Source organism: Asparagus officinalis, chromosome 1, assembly GCF_001876935.1.
Source record: "Asparagus officinalis chromosome 1, Aspof.V1, whole genome shotgun sequence".
Classification (NCBI taxonomy): domain Eukaryota; kingdom Viridiplantae; phylum Streptophyta; class Magnoliopsida; order Asparagales; family Asparagaceae; genus Asparagus; species Asparagus officinalis.
Window position 1 is genome coordinate 13,563,032 of NC_033794.1, and position 14,367 is coordinate 13,577,398.

Below are 14,367 nucleotides of genomic sequence, written 5' to 3' on the forward strand. Positions count from 1 at the left end.
TGCAAACAGACCCCTGTAGTATCACCTAATTGTAAATAGAGCTCCTATAGTTTTATTTGTTGTGAATGGACCCTCGGTAGTATTGGCTCAACTGTGAACATGCCCCTTTGATAAACTTTTTCAACTCTTTTACAAGTCAAAAAAGAAACTAGCAATTGGATGTCTATCCTCATTCCTCATCAATAGAACTTTAAGGGGTCTATCCACCTCAAATATTTTTAACAATTTTAAGAGTAAAAAAATTTCACTGGGGTCTATTCACACCAAGTAGAACTACAAGGGTCTATTCACAATAAATAGAACTATATAGAGTCTCTTTGAAATTCGGTGATACTGCAGGACGCTTCATTGTCATCCCGCATTGCAAGGCGCATTGTAGTTTATTTTTCCATAACCACAAACTACAGATTATAATCTTTTTAAAGACTTGACAAATTAGCAATACACTATAAATTATATCATTTAACTTATTTCAAGCCATAATAAGAAGAGATGAAGCAATTTTACTATCATGTTGATAAAATAATTGCAAAAGTTTGTGAACATAAAAAATCCATTTCACTTATTTAATTCTTAATTTAGAACTTTATAAAATAAGACCACATGAAAATATAAATGTATTTCATGATATTAAATGCAAACTTCATGGAAATTGAAACACCATTTCCCTATTCTTCTTGAAAAGCAAAGAGAATTATATGAAAATATGATGTGTGTGTATATATTTCAAAATACTTTGAAGATTTGAGGGACAAATTTCAAAATATGAAGAGTTATGGGACTAATTTCAAATATGCAAGATTTGGGAGAGTAATTTTAAATATGGAAGATTTGATGTACTAATATGGAAAGAAACCCGTCATTGAACATAGTAAAAGATTGAAAATGTTAAGATGGGCACATGATATTAAAAAGATGATCAAAGTATATAAAAGCGGGTTTAGGAATTAAACCAATTGAGAGAGATGGCAAAAGTTAACGTATTCAACAAGGAGGTATCCTCGCATTTTAAAAAAGGAATAGGAAAAAAAGAATTTACATGGATAGAATTAATTAAATCTGATTTTCAAAATATCTAAATGAAAATTTATGACTGAGGGCATCAAACTCAACCATGATATCTCTCACATAGGTCAATTGCCTCGCATATCTGTGTTCTTGTTGTTTAGAACTTTAGATCTCAAGCAGTCTTTTGTGATGCTTTAGGTTTTTGATGGAAATGCATGTCGAAGGATATCAAACTCGACCGTGGAAATCCCTAACATAGGTTTACTATCTCGCATATGCATGTGTACTTTTGTGCAAGTGCAATTTTATGTATGTGTATCAGTGTATGTACATATATGTACCTGCATGCCTCTTCACATGCATGAGTGCATGCTTATGCATGTACATATGAGTGTGAGTACATGTATATGTATTGTGTTGCATTGTCATGTTAGTAGACTGAACCATAAACAAGCTACACAACATTGCTTTGATATTTTCATAACAACTAACAACTTCCTATTGCTTGTTGGTAGGCTGCAAAAGAAGAAACCAAACAGGCAACAATGTCCTCGGCCATGAAAGGTACAAATAGAACTTAAGCTTATGTAGATGTCCCATTTAAGTGGTCATAAAATGTAATATTATTTTAATGTAAGTAGGTTAACAGAAGAACATTTAAATGGATTTCTTCTTTTGTTTCAGCAATTAAGCAACGGATGGAGCAGGATATCGAGGAAGTTTCAAAAATCGCTCTTAAAATTAAAGCAAGCCTCGAAGCACTTGACAGGGATGTATGTCCACCACCAAATAAAATTCATTCATCATTATATGTGCTATTAAAATATGTCAGTATTCTCATACTAGCTATTTTTTTTGTCTACAGAATATTGCCAACAGGAAGAAACCAGGATGTGAGAAAGGGACGGGTGTTGATAGGTCTAGAGCATTAATGACTGCGTAAGTAAGTTACTACTTGACTGCATAACTAGGTTACTACTGCCCATTTAAATTGTCACATAAAGTTCATGTTTAGAGTCTTGCTCTAGTCTATAGCAGATGTGATAATGTGTTAGATTGAATCATTAGTCATGATCAGCCTCAACATCACTATCTCACCATTTTCGCATCGAAAGGGAGTAAGTTATAGGGCATAACCCAAAGTTAAAGAAAGCTTCACAAAAACATTAACGCAGCGCAAATGTAATAAACCTCGGAATCCACTAACTGGGTTGTTCTTTGAATCCACAAAGAATGATCTTGAAATCCATGAAGAACTTCGAATCCAAGTAGAAAATATGATAAATAGGAAAGTTTATTGATGAAAAGTTATGGCTCTAGAGCTTACAATCATCTGTTTAAATAGAAAATAAACAAGACTCCTACTAAGACCAGAACTTATCAAAAATAGAAATAACAAAACTCTTTCTAAAAAAACTCCCTATGATTGAGGAAAAAAATTGGTCAAATTTGAAATCAAATTGGATTTGTTTCCTAATCAAAACCTCTTAAAACATTACCTAAAATAGTAAAAAAATTACAATATCTCTTATATCTCTCAATCCGGATGGAATTTCGTAAAATGGACGGTAGCAAACCGAACATCAATATGTTCGGTTGACTCCGTCTCGAAAAAATACACGATTTTCATATATAATTTGTTTAATTCGATGTACGGTTTGGAAGATATGACTCGTTCTTCGTTGCAAGTCATTTTCCTCTTTCAGATCCGCTTTTGGGCTTCTGACGGTCCGGATTCTCTATGAATATTTCCACAATATGTTCGACATCAATCTCCCCTTCTTGAAAAGAGCTCAATCCCGAGCTTATAATTCACATGAAAAGTTGAGCCTTCTAGTGAGTAATACTCAAACAAATCTGCAACATTGAAACCAAAAGAAATGGTCAAATCTTCAGGAACGTCAACGACATAACCATTATCGCTAATCTTCTTCAATATTTTGTATGGACCAAACTTTTTATTCTTCAGCTTGTTGTATGTTCCCACTGAAAAGTGCTCTTTTCATAGAAACACCATCACCATATCTCCTTCCTCAAATACTTTCTTCACCATGTGTTGATTAGCATTCACTATATATTTAGCATTAAACTTCTCTATTTGCTCTTTCACTTCCTATTGAATAGCTCGTATCCTTTCATCCATATGATCTGCAACAACACTCTGACCCGAGAGCTTAGGTAGTGGAACTAGATCAAGATAATGGTTCGAAGGCCTCCTCACAAAGGGAACCTGTCTGTAGTTCAACCCTCTATATAGTTATAAACAAACTCAGTATGCACCAAACCAAGATCCCACTGTTTTGGATGATCGTCAGAAATGGATCTGAGAAGGTTATCAAGAGTGCGATCAACCACTTCAGTTTGGCGGTTTGTTTGAGGGTGGTAAGTAGTACTGAATTTCAGTGAAGTATTAAATTGTTGCTACAATGTCCTCCAAAAGTGACGTAAGAACTTGGAGTCACGATCAAAGATGATAGACTTTAACACTTTATGAAGGTGTACCATCTCCTAAAAGAAAAGGTTGGTAATGTTACTAGTATCTGCTGTCTTCTTATATGGAATAAAGTATGCCATCTTTGAAAATCTGTCAACCACAATAACAATAGAATCCATACCTCATTGAGTTCTAGAGAGATACAATACAAAGTCCATTGAGATATCATGCCACGACATATCAGGAACAGGTAAAGGTGTATATAGTCTGGTATTTTGGGCTTATCCCGTGGTAACTTAACAAACTAGACAACACCGCACGTATTTTTCTGTCTTCTTCGTCAGCTGAGTCCAGTAGTATCTCTTAATGAAAGCAATTGTCTTATCACGCTCCAGATGTCCTCCTAACCCGCCACCATGAAGGTCTCGTATGATCTGCTCTCTTAGTGAACTTTGCGCTATACATATCTAATCTCCATGAAACAAATAACTATCCTGGATATAAAAACTTCTTGCTGACTAATTCTTCAGATAGTTGTTCCGAGCCTCCTTGAAGTCTTCATTATTTGTATAGAGTTCCTTTAGGTGTTTAAATCCAATCACTTATGCCTACAAAGTTACCAACAAAGCAGCCGTCCGACTGAATGCATTTGCAACCTTATTCTACAAAGTTACCAACAAAGTATTAAATTATTACTACAACCTTATTCTACTGCATCACAATTAACCTCGAACATCTTTTTAAAGTCTGGGAAGTGTGAGCACGGGTGGTGTGGACAACTTCTCCTTGATTAGTGCAAAGCTACAATCTGCATCTCCCCCCAATTAAATATGTATTTTTCATGCACTCGGTGATAGGCGTAACGATGCTACTAAAATTTCTGACAAATCTCCTATAGAAGGTCGCTAGACCATAAAAACTATGAACTTCGCTAATAGTATTCAGCTTGAGCCAATCTCGAATAGCGTGCACTTTTTTCATCAACATGGATGTCCTCTGCACTGACTATAAAGCCTCATGAAGTTGTACTTCTTCAGATTGATGTACAGATTGTTCTCCTGCAAAGTTGTTAGTGCCTCCTTCAAGTTATCTAGATGCATGGACTCATTTTGGCTATAAATCAAAATATCATCGAAATAAATTATAACGAATTTACCGATAAAGGGTTTTAATATTTGATTCATCAACCGCATGAAAATTGTCCACATATAGGCCAAAAGGCATGACCAACTATTCATATAGGCCGTTTTTTTATCTTGAAAGCAGTTTTCCACTCATATTCTTCTCTAATGCGAATATCATGATAACCACTCTTGAGATTAATTCTGGAGAATACTTTTTGATCCTGATAATATATCCAGCATGTCTTCTAGGTGATGGATAGGAAACCGATATTTCACCGTAATCTTATTGATAGCGCTATTATCCATACACATGCACCACTCTCTGTTCTTTTTTGGGACCATAAATGCGGCTACAATACACGGACTCATGCTAGCTTATATAAAGCCTTTTTGGATGAGATTGTCTACTTGTTTATGCAAGATCTCCCCTTCCTTCAGGCTTATCTGATAGTATGTTAGAATTGGTAAGCGTGACCTAGGGATGAAGTTGATTTGATGTTGGACGTCTCGAAGCATCGGTAACTCAGTAAGTTCTTCAGATATAACCGTATCAAACTGTTGTAAGAGGGTTTGTACTTTAGGTGATTTTTAGTGGGGGCAGAATCCTCTTTTTTGGATATGACAAGATCATAAATCTCTTTAGATCGTTTTAAATATTTTATAAAATCTTTATTATCAACAATAAAAAAGATATTCTTTTCAGCACTATTTGTCTTGGCCGGCCCCTTCTCTGTAAGAGACACGAGCACAACTCGATGTCTATATAAACATTGTCTTTCCCCCTGTACATGGCATTAACATCAAATTTTCATGGCCTGCCTTGTAGCATATGACAAGCATCCATCTCAACCATATCACACCACATCATCAACATAATTACAACCAATGGAAAAAGGCACTCGACACACCTTTTCGACCTGCACGTCATTACCCTTACGAATCCAACCGATCTTGTAGGAAGCGGGGTATTTATGTCTTCAAGCCTAATTTCTCCATCATACGCTGAGTGATAATATTCTCACTGATGGTGTTATCAGTGATAACATTACAAGTATTTTGTCTCACGGTGCACCTCGTGCAGAAGATATTATATCTTTGAGACGGTTCTTCTGTCTTTAGAGTTGGTAACATTCGCCGCACTATACATGAAAGTTGGTCCCCATCATCAAGATACTCAACCTCCTCGTTTCCATAGTCTTCAATGTCATCTTGATCTGCATCCTCCTCAGCATGGTCCACCACATTCGTAGTATTTCTTTTAGAGCACTGATTGGTTCGATGACCAAGTTGACCGCATCTATAGTACTTGATTGGATTTGATTTGGCATATGGATTCGCTGGTGTAGCCTTATTTTCTAGTGTAGCTTTCTTTACAATTGCTGTTGTCTATCATGTACCCTTCTTAGCTGTAGAATCTTGATCAGGGATAAAATGGGATTGCTTGTTTCCGCCACGATTATAATTCATGCGCGAACCCTTTGAAGCTGCCCATAATCCTCGATTGTTTTGTGCAAGTTGTCACTCCACCTTTTCGGATAGACTAACTGTGTCTGCCAAATATGTCTGTTGTAAAGACACCTTCTTTTCAGTTTTCCCCTTGAATCTTTTTAATTTTCACATTCTTTTCAGTTTTCCCCTTGAATCTTTTTAATTTTCCCCTTCTTTTTAGTTTTGCCCTGTCAAATAAAATTAGTTTCAAGTTAGTAATTGAATTATAAATTTGAAATGCAACAAATTTAAATGCTAATGCATAGGAGAGAGTGAGATACTTAACAGTTGACACTCCTTAATGTCTGTTCCCTCCCTTAGGGATGGCAAATGGATGGTTTTGGTTGGGTTTTGGTTGGGTCATAAATGGGTGGGTACATTTATGACCACTTAACCATTTATGACCCATTTAGCACTTGCTAAATGGGTTGGTTCTCATCCACCCATTTACTAAATGGGTGGTTCATGGGTAACCCAATAATCCATTTAGTTATGATACTTTTATATATGTAAGTTTTTACTAAATGGGTGGTTCATGGGTAACCCAATAATCCATTTAGTTATGATACTTTTATATATGTAAGTTTTCGGGATCTACTTGCAATTTTCAGGGTTTTTTTTGCAAACTTGCAAGGGGTTTTGGTAAACTTTTAGGGGGTTTTTTGCAGACTTACATGAGGTTTTGGTAAACTTTTAGGGGGTTTTCTGCAAACCTTCAGGGTATTTTTTGTAAACTTTCAGGGGGTTTTCTGTAAACTTTCAGGGGGTTTTCTGTAAATTTTTAGGGGGGTTTTGCACACCTTCAGGGTGTTTTTTGTAAACTTTCAGGGGTTTTTTGCAAACTTTCAGGGGGTTTTCTGCAAACTTTCAGGGGTTTTTTTGTAAACTTTTAGGGGGGTTTCTGCAAACTTTCAGGGGGGGTTCTGCAAACCTTTAGGGGGTTTTCTGCAAACTTTCGGGTTCTGCAAACCTTTAGGGGGTTTTTTACAAACTTTCAGGGGTTTTTTTGCAAAGTTTTAGGGGGGGTTTTTTGCAAACTTTCAGGGGGTTTTCTGTAAACATTCAGGGGGGTTTTTGCAATTTTTTAAGGGTTTTTCTGCAAAATTAAAGTATATGGTTTCCCAAAAAAGAGGAAAAAAATGATAAGCTGCCACTAGCTAAGTTTGATTCACGTTAAAATGTTGAAAATGTGTAAATTTCAGTTCACGATTTCTAATAGTAACCCCTCGATATTATATTAGGTTCCATTATTTGGCAATATTAGAGCTCGAAATTAACCTATGATCCATGATCTGATTTTTTGTAAATCTAAGGCATACGCGTGCATTTTCAAATTGAGAGACCAGAGCTGCAAACAAATATGTCTGCTAATGCCCCTACTTGATAAATATATGCTCTGTTAATGCCCTTCAACCGTATACCACGGGTAAAGTCTGCTAATGCCCCTACTTGATAAATATATGCTCTGTTAATGCCCTTCAACCGTATACCACGGGTAAAGTTGTACTAGGTGGTAATCACATAAAGATAACACTTGATAAAAAAGTAACAAAACTGTAAGAGACACTATAGATAAGATGATATCAATTATCTATATTCTATTATTCATATTATCACCTAATAACATAGAATATTTAATTAATTATCTGTAATAGAATTCTAGCCTTTTTAATTGATCTTAATTAATATTGCACTTGAATATTTCCTTATCAAGATTTGTTAACAAGAATATTGACCTTGTCAATATGGTCAACCAAACCATCTAAAATCATGAAGCTACTTAACTTTTCTGAAGAATAAAGTATCATCAGTAAGAATAAATTGTTTTTTGTAATTTTTAAAAGTTTGAGGGTGTTATTTGCAAATTTGATATTTATAGGGGACTACCGAATTTTTTTAGATTTCATGTGTTATTTGCAAGTTTAGAAAGTTCTAAGATTGTTTTGTAGTTTTGAACTCTTGAGGGTGTTTTTTGCAATTTTTAAACTTTGAGAGTGTTTTTTGTAAATTATAAATTTACAGTGGGCTGCTAGTAATTTTTGGATTTCATGTGTCATTTGTAGGTTTTTAAATTTCAGGATGGTTTTGTAATTCTAAACTATGGAGGGTGTTTTTCTAAAAATTTAAAACTTTGAGGGTGTTAATTACAAATTTTAAATTTATAGGGGACTATTAAAAATTTTAGATTTCATGTCATTTGCAAGTTTAGAAAACTCTAAGATTGTTTGGTAATTTTGAAGTCTTGAGTGTGTTTTTCTCATTTTCTATAACTTTTAAGGGTATTTTTTGCAAATTATAAAATTTCAGGGGGCTGTTGGTAATTTTTTAATTTCATGTGTCATTTGTGATGTTAGAAAATTTTGATAGTTTTTTATAATTTTTAACTTTTGAGGGCGTTTTTACAATATTTTAAACTTTGAGCGTGTTTTTCTCATTTTCTATAACTTTTAAGGGTATTTTTTACAAATTATAAAATTCCAGGGGGTTGTTGGTAATTTTTAAATTTCATGTGTCTTCTGTGAGGTTAGAAAATTTTGATAGTTTTTTATAATTTTTAACTTTTGAGGGCGTTTTTACAATATTTTAAACTTTGAGGGTGTTTTTTGCAAATCTCAAATTTTTAAGGGGTTGTTAGTCATTTTAAGTGTTTTCTATAATTTTTATCTTTTAAAAATAAGTTTTGTAATTGTTGAAGCGTTGATGGTGTTTTTAAAACAATATCCATCTAAACAGGCAAATGGGTGGGTAATAACCCGCCCATTAATAACCCATTTATCTTTAATAGAAACTATACCCACCCATTTATGACCCATTTAACTAAATGGGTGGGTTTGGATGGTTCATTTGGCGGGTGGTTATGGGTGGGCAATTGGTTTTGGGTCCATTTTGCCATCCCTATGGCCTTTCTTGAATTCGTACCAAGTTGCTGCTGAAATTAAATTGAAATTAGAAACTCCCAAGCAATTGAGAAGTGAAATTATCACCCCTTGTACGCTTTCTGAGCAGTTGATTACTTTTAGGACATGATATTATACATATGTGCATCACCCGATATGTTAATCCGATATTTAGTCCATGTCCCCCGATATATCCCCGATTTTCGCTATCCGATATGGATTTCAGCCGTCCGACATGAACCCAACATCCGATATTTAAAACCTTGCGCTGATGTAACGAGATATCTGTGGGGCTTTGTTCTCGTTCAAATTATTATAGGAGAACAGTCAGTAAACTCTTGTGTGTACTCAATAACTATTCTTTCACCTTATTTGCAATTCTAGTGTTGTCTGAACAAGACTTGTTCGTAGTCACTAGGCAGGAAACGAGCTTTCAACTTCTTCATCTTCTCTCACTTATTGAGTTTCAACTTCCGTTGTCAGGATCAATTCGTGCACACTGATTCCCACCAAGTAGATGCTCCACCTTTAAGTCAGTAGGCCACCAATTTGGCCTTCTGCTCATCTGGGATCTCCATATACTTAAAAAACCTCTCCACCCCTGCAATCCAATCGAAAAATTCTTCGATATAGAGTTGCCCGTTGAAAGATGACAGATCCATCTTCATCTTGAACCCTCCAGTATCATAGTTGTCCCATCATTAACGGTTTTAGTGATCATAACTGCTGCATAGGGCTTTATAGTTGTTCCTGTCGCTGTTGAATTTATCCTGTGGAGTCAAATCACGTCATTGGCAACCATCAACACGATTTTAAACTCTTACGGTGTTCAGACACTATTGACTATACAAGTCGTTATATGGTAGTCTTAATCTGATTGACATTGGTCTTCAACTCATCGAACTCAATTCGGGAAGTAGGGGCTTCATCGCCTGCATTCGACCGGAGAAACAGGGCTTTGATACTAATTAACACTTTGCGAAAGTAATAAACCTCAGAATCTACCAAGAGTTGCTCTTTGAATCCACAAAGAATAATTTTCAAAGTCACGAAGAACTTCGAATCCAAGAAGAAAATGTAATAAAGTGGAAAATTTATTAATAAAAAGTTATGCCTGTAAGGCTAACAATCTTTTGCTTAAATAAAAAAATAAACAAGACTCCTACTAGAATCCGAACTTTACCATAAATAAAAATAACAAAACTCTTTCTAAAAAACTCTCTATGATTAAGGAAAAAAATTGATCAAAATTGGAATCAAATTGGATTTGTTTCCTAATCAGAACAGCCTCATAAAACATTACATAAAATAGTAAAAAACTGACAAAAACTCTAATATCTCTCAATTTGAAAGGACTTTCGCGAAACAGACGACATTAAACCAATGCGTAGATTTGGTTGACTCCGTCTTGAAAAAATATGTGATTTTCATATACAATTCGTCCAATTTCGACGTACGGTTTGGGGGATATGACCGTTTCTTCGTTGCAAGTCATTTTCCTCTTCCGGGTCCGCATTTGGGCTTTTGATGATCCAGTTTCTCCATGAATATATCTGCGGTGTGTTCTACATCAAGAATTGGTGGTTAATACTATTTTGCTGAGTATTATGAGTTACAATATAAGTTAAGAGTCAAGTGGAACCACATTCTCATTCATTTATTTAGACCTTATTTGATTGTTATTACTATGTTTTCAGTGACGAGGCAAATAATCTCCCACCCTTAAATATTTCCGAAGCAGTTTTTCCACCTATCACTACTCTAGTCACAACCGAATTGCTCTCCTCCAAATCCTACTCAAATCTTAATGCCCTTAATATTTCCGAAGCAGTTTTTCCACCTATCACTACTCTAGTCACAACCTAATTGCTCTCCTCCAAATCCTAAAATTCTAATGCTGTTTTGTTGCTATGATGTACTTTTCATGCTGCAGGGCACTGAGGAAGAGGTTAAAAGAGAGAATGTCTGAGTTTCAGGTAAATAATTTCAGCTCATACACTCATCAGAAACAATCTTGCTGCCAAACTTATTTTTCCTTGATCTCCTCGTAGATTTTGAGACAAAATATCCAGGACGAGTATCGTGAGGTAGTAGAGAGAAGAGTTTTCACAGGTATCCTAACGTCAATATCATATATTGTATACTGCATATCAAATATAATTCACCTATGATAGTCTTCTCTTTTTCATTCTTGCAGTAACGGGAACACATCCTGACGAAGAAGTAAGATAGTCTTCCAGTATAAAATTCACTTTAATTCCCATTTTATTTATGATTGAAAAACTAGCGTTCATGTTTATGGAGCAGACAATAGATCACTTGATTGAGACTGGAAACAGTGAAAAGATCTTTGCTAATGCAATTGGTCGAGGACAGGTAGACATACTCCAACTGACTATCTGATTCAAACTGATACCATTTCCCAAAAATAAATAAAAAAATAAAAAATAAATAAAATAATAAAAAATAAAAAACTCAATGTGCAGTTTGTGTAGATTGTGGATACAGTGGCAGAGATTCAAGAGCGACGAAGTACCGTCCTTGAGCTAGAGAAGAAGCTTCTTGAACTTCAGCAAGTATAATATTCTTCAATTAAGTTATTTCCTGTTTATATGTCCAATTACATTTATACTTTCTTCTTCTTGACGAATGATACTAGTGATAAATCCTTGCACAGATGTTCATGGATATGGCAGTGGTCGTTGATGCACAAGGAGAGATGTTGGATGATATTGAAACACAGGTTCAGTATATTTACTCGATTTATTCTATTGGAGTAGTTAATATCCAATAGTTAATATATTAGGGAGGTTAGCGAACACTGTCCAGTCCTGTGTGCAAGATTGTATAATTGTATTTTGTTTGCTCAACTATAATAAAGGGGTTCTCTATAGTGTGCCCTTAGGGCACATATTAAGAACCAATTATTAATGGTTCCCAGTGACTTCCACTATTGTAGAAGAATGTGCATATATTTAATGGTTTTGTTTTATCTTTAATAATAAAAAATACATTAATTTGTTGCGTGTAGGAGACTGGAATTATCAATTGAGTGCTGCTACGGGGACCCAAAATATAGGACCAAGGGAGGGGACAGGTGATGTGTCCCCTCCCTATTGCATAATGAGTTGGCCATGCCAACTCATTATGCAATAGGGATGGGACACATCACCTGTCCCCTCCCTTGGTCCCATATTTTGGGTCCTTAAATCATTTTCCTTATCAATTTTAGCATGGCCAACTCATTATGCAATAGGGAGGGGACACATCACCTGTCCCCTCCCTTGGTCCCATATTTTGGGTCCTTAAATCATTTTCCTTATCAATTTTAGCGGGGAAAAAAAATCAAAACTATTAAACTTTACACGTTTGTCTATGATAACGGTGATAGCTTAAGAGCATTTAATGCTTCTTAACATGTGCTCTAGAGCATTTAATGCTTCTTAACATGTGCCCTTAGGCCACATTGTAGACAAACCCATAAATAAAACATTACTATCTTAGAGGAAGTCATTTTCCCCTCATATTAGAACCAGGTTTTATAGCGTAAGGATTTTAGTAGGGTAAATTGCACATAACCACCTTTTTGGGGGTGGGGGGGCTTAGTGCTAATAAATGAGTTGATGGGGTTTAAGGGCAACTGAAGGTATAGATGAGGAGGGTTATGTGTAGTTTACTCTAATCAGAAATGAATGGACTATAGAAAGCCCAAGAAAGGAAAACTTTAAAACAAGAGAAAATGTAGTAGATACATATCCTAAGAAAGGGAAAATATCATACTTAATGGCTCCATAAGAGTTTACTTATTCTCCCTCAGGTGACCAGCTCAGTCGATCATGTTCAGACGGCAGCGGTACAACTACAACAAGCGAAGAAGATTCAGAAGAACACGAGAAAATGGACCTGCTGCGCCATAATCCTCTTGCTTGTCATCTTAATCATTGTCCTTATTCCTCTTTTGAAAAAGAGTTCGAAAGATTCTTAGCCAGGAGATGCCAAAGGAGCATGGAAACCAATGCATTATGCTGTTATTCTCTCTCTATTTGTGTTGAAACATTCTTCACACTTCATCTGTGTCATATACTAATGATGTAACATTAACCACTCTATTATAATCTGTACATCTTCTTTTCCATCATCTGCTGTTATTTTCTTCTTCTTTAGTAACATAAATTGTCATAATGTTACTCTGGAGTGCGCTTGTAAGAATTCATTTATTTCTGAAACTAGTTCCAAAACATCAAATGTTCTGAGGTGGAGTAAGTTTGAAATAAATCTATTCTACATGACTACTAGTTGTGGTTGTTAGGACATAATCCGTATAATATCTTTTGTTTGAGTAATAATAAACTCTTATTTGGTACTGATAGTTATTTGAGATGATATAGTACATGTGAATATAGTTAGAAGAAGTGTACAAGGCGAAATGATGCAAAATTAACTCAAAAGCTTATTTCAGCATCCTTATCATCGATGGTCTACAATGACTCATCAATGGTAGGTGAGCTCATTGATGGCTATAGTTACTTGTCGGTGGCTACAATTACACATTGATGGCTACAGTTACAAATTAATGTTTTACCTGAGAGAGATTTTCATATCATCGATGGAACCTCTCAACCATCAATGGGGCTTTGTCACCATCAATGGTTGAAGCCACTATCAATGGTAAAGTCTGCCGATTGCAGAATTTTAGATTTAATCGCAGTCATTCGTTGGATTTTTATCTCAAATCTCTACCACATTTAGGATCTCTCTTTTCTAACCTATTGGGGACTTTGTATCATTGAGAGAGAGAGAGAGAGAGAGAGAGAGAGAGAGAGAGAGAGAGGAGAATTCTAGGGTTTTGGATTGTGAAAAAAATTCATTAAAGGCTTTGACCCCTGAAGCCTCGACAAACTCTTACTTGTCACACACAACATCTCCAGATCGTTTTAGCGAGTACAATTGCCCTTGGATTTATTACCTACACAGTTCTTCATCGTGTTACGCTTACATTCATCGAAGGATGGTTTGTTTAAGTAAAAGCTATAAGATCTTTCATATTTTTTGAGCTTTAACTTTGGTTGTTTGATTATGAGTTAAACTTATTTTTATGTAGTACTCAAGCCAGTTGAGTGTTGGGACTAGCTAGGGCTAGATATTTACCCATTGTGGAGAGTTATGTTAGACAACTGATTTTAGTTAGCTTTCGCAGTGCGATCTTGTAAGCCTATTGAATCGGCTTTGTAATTTAGGCGAACTCTTTGCTTAGTGAGGAAGCCCCATCATAAGAAGGAATATAACATATAATTGTTATTCTAACCACTATAAAATTTTGTGTGTTCCTGGTTGATTGTTATTTGTGGTTATTGATTGATTGTTATTTGTGGTTAATTATCGTTGATTGTTTTTATTTTATGATTAATTATCGTTA

At 35.3% G+C, this 14,367-nt stretch overlaps 1 protein-coding gene across 2 annotated transcripts in view; it reads left to right on the forward strand.

Moving 5' to 3' along the window:
* The window catches only part of LOC109850896 (syntaxin-132-like), a 16,988-nt gene extending 3,874 nt beyond the window's left edge, over positions 1–13,114 (forward strand). Inside the window, exons 4-13 of one of the 2 annotated variants that reach the window (XM_020420984.1) lie at positions 1,524–1,572; positions 1,693–1,781; positions 1,874–1,947; positions 10,885–10,927; positions 11,003–11,063; positions 11,149–11,174; positions 11,259–11,327; positions 11,447–11,527; positions 11,629–11,694; positions 12,769–13,114. In XM_020420984.1, coding sequence (XP_020276573.1) covers positions 1,524–1,572; positions 1,693–1,781; positions 1,874–1,947; positions 10,885–10,927; positions 11,003–11,063; positions 11,149–11,174; positions 11,259–11,327; positions 11,447–11,527; positions 11,629–11,694; positions 12,769–12,936 — 726 coding nt within the window. In that variant the 3' untranslated portion in view covers positions 12,937–13,114. Of the gene's footprint in view, positions 1–1,523; positions 1,573–1,692; positions 1,782–1,873; positions 1,948–10,884; positions 10,928–11,002; positions 11,064–11,148; positions 11,175–11,258; positions 11,328–11,437; positions 11,528–11,628; positions 11,695–12,768 lie in introns of those variants that run through there. The other variant, XR_002249609.1, reaches the window with a different exon arrangement.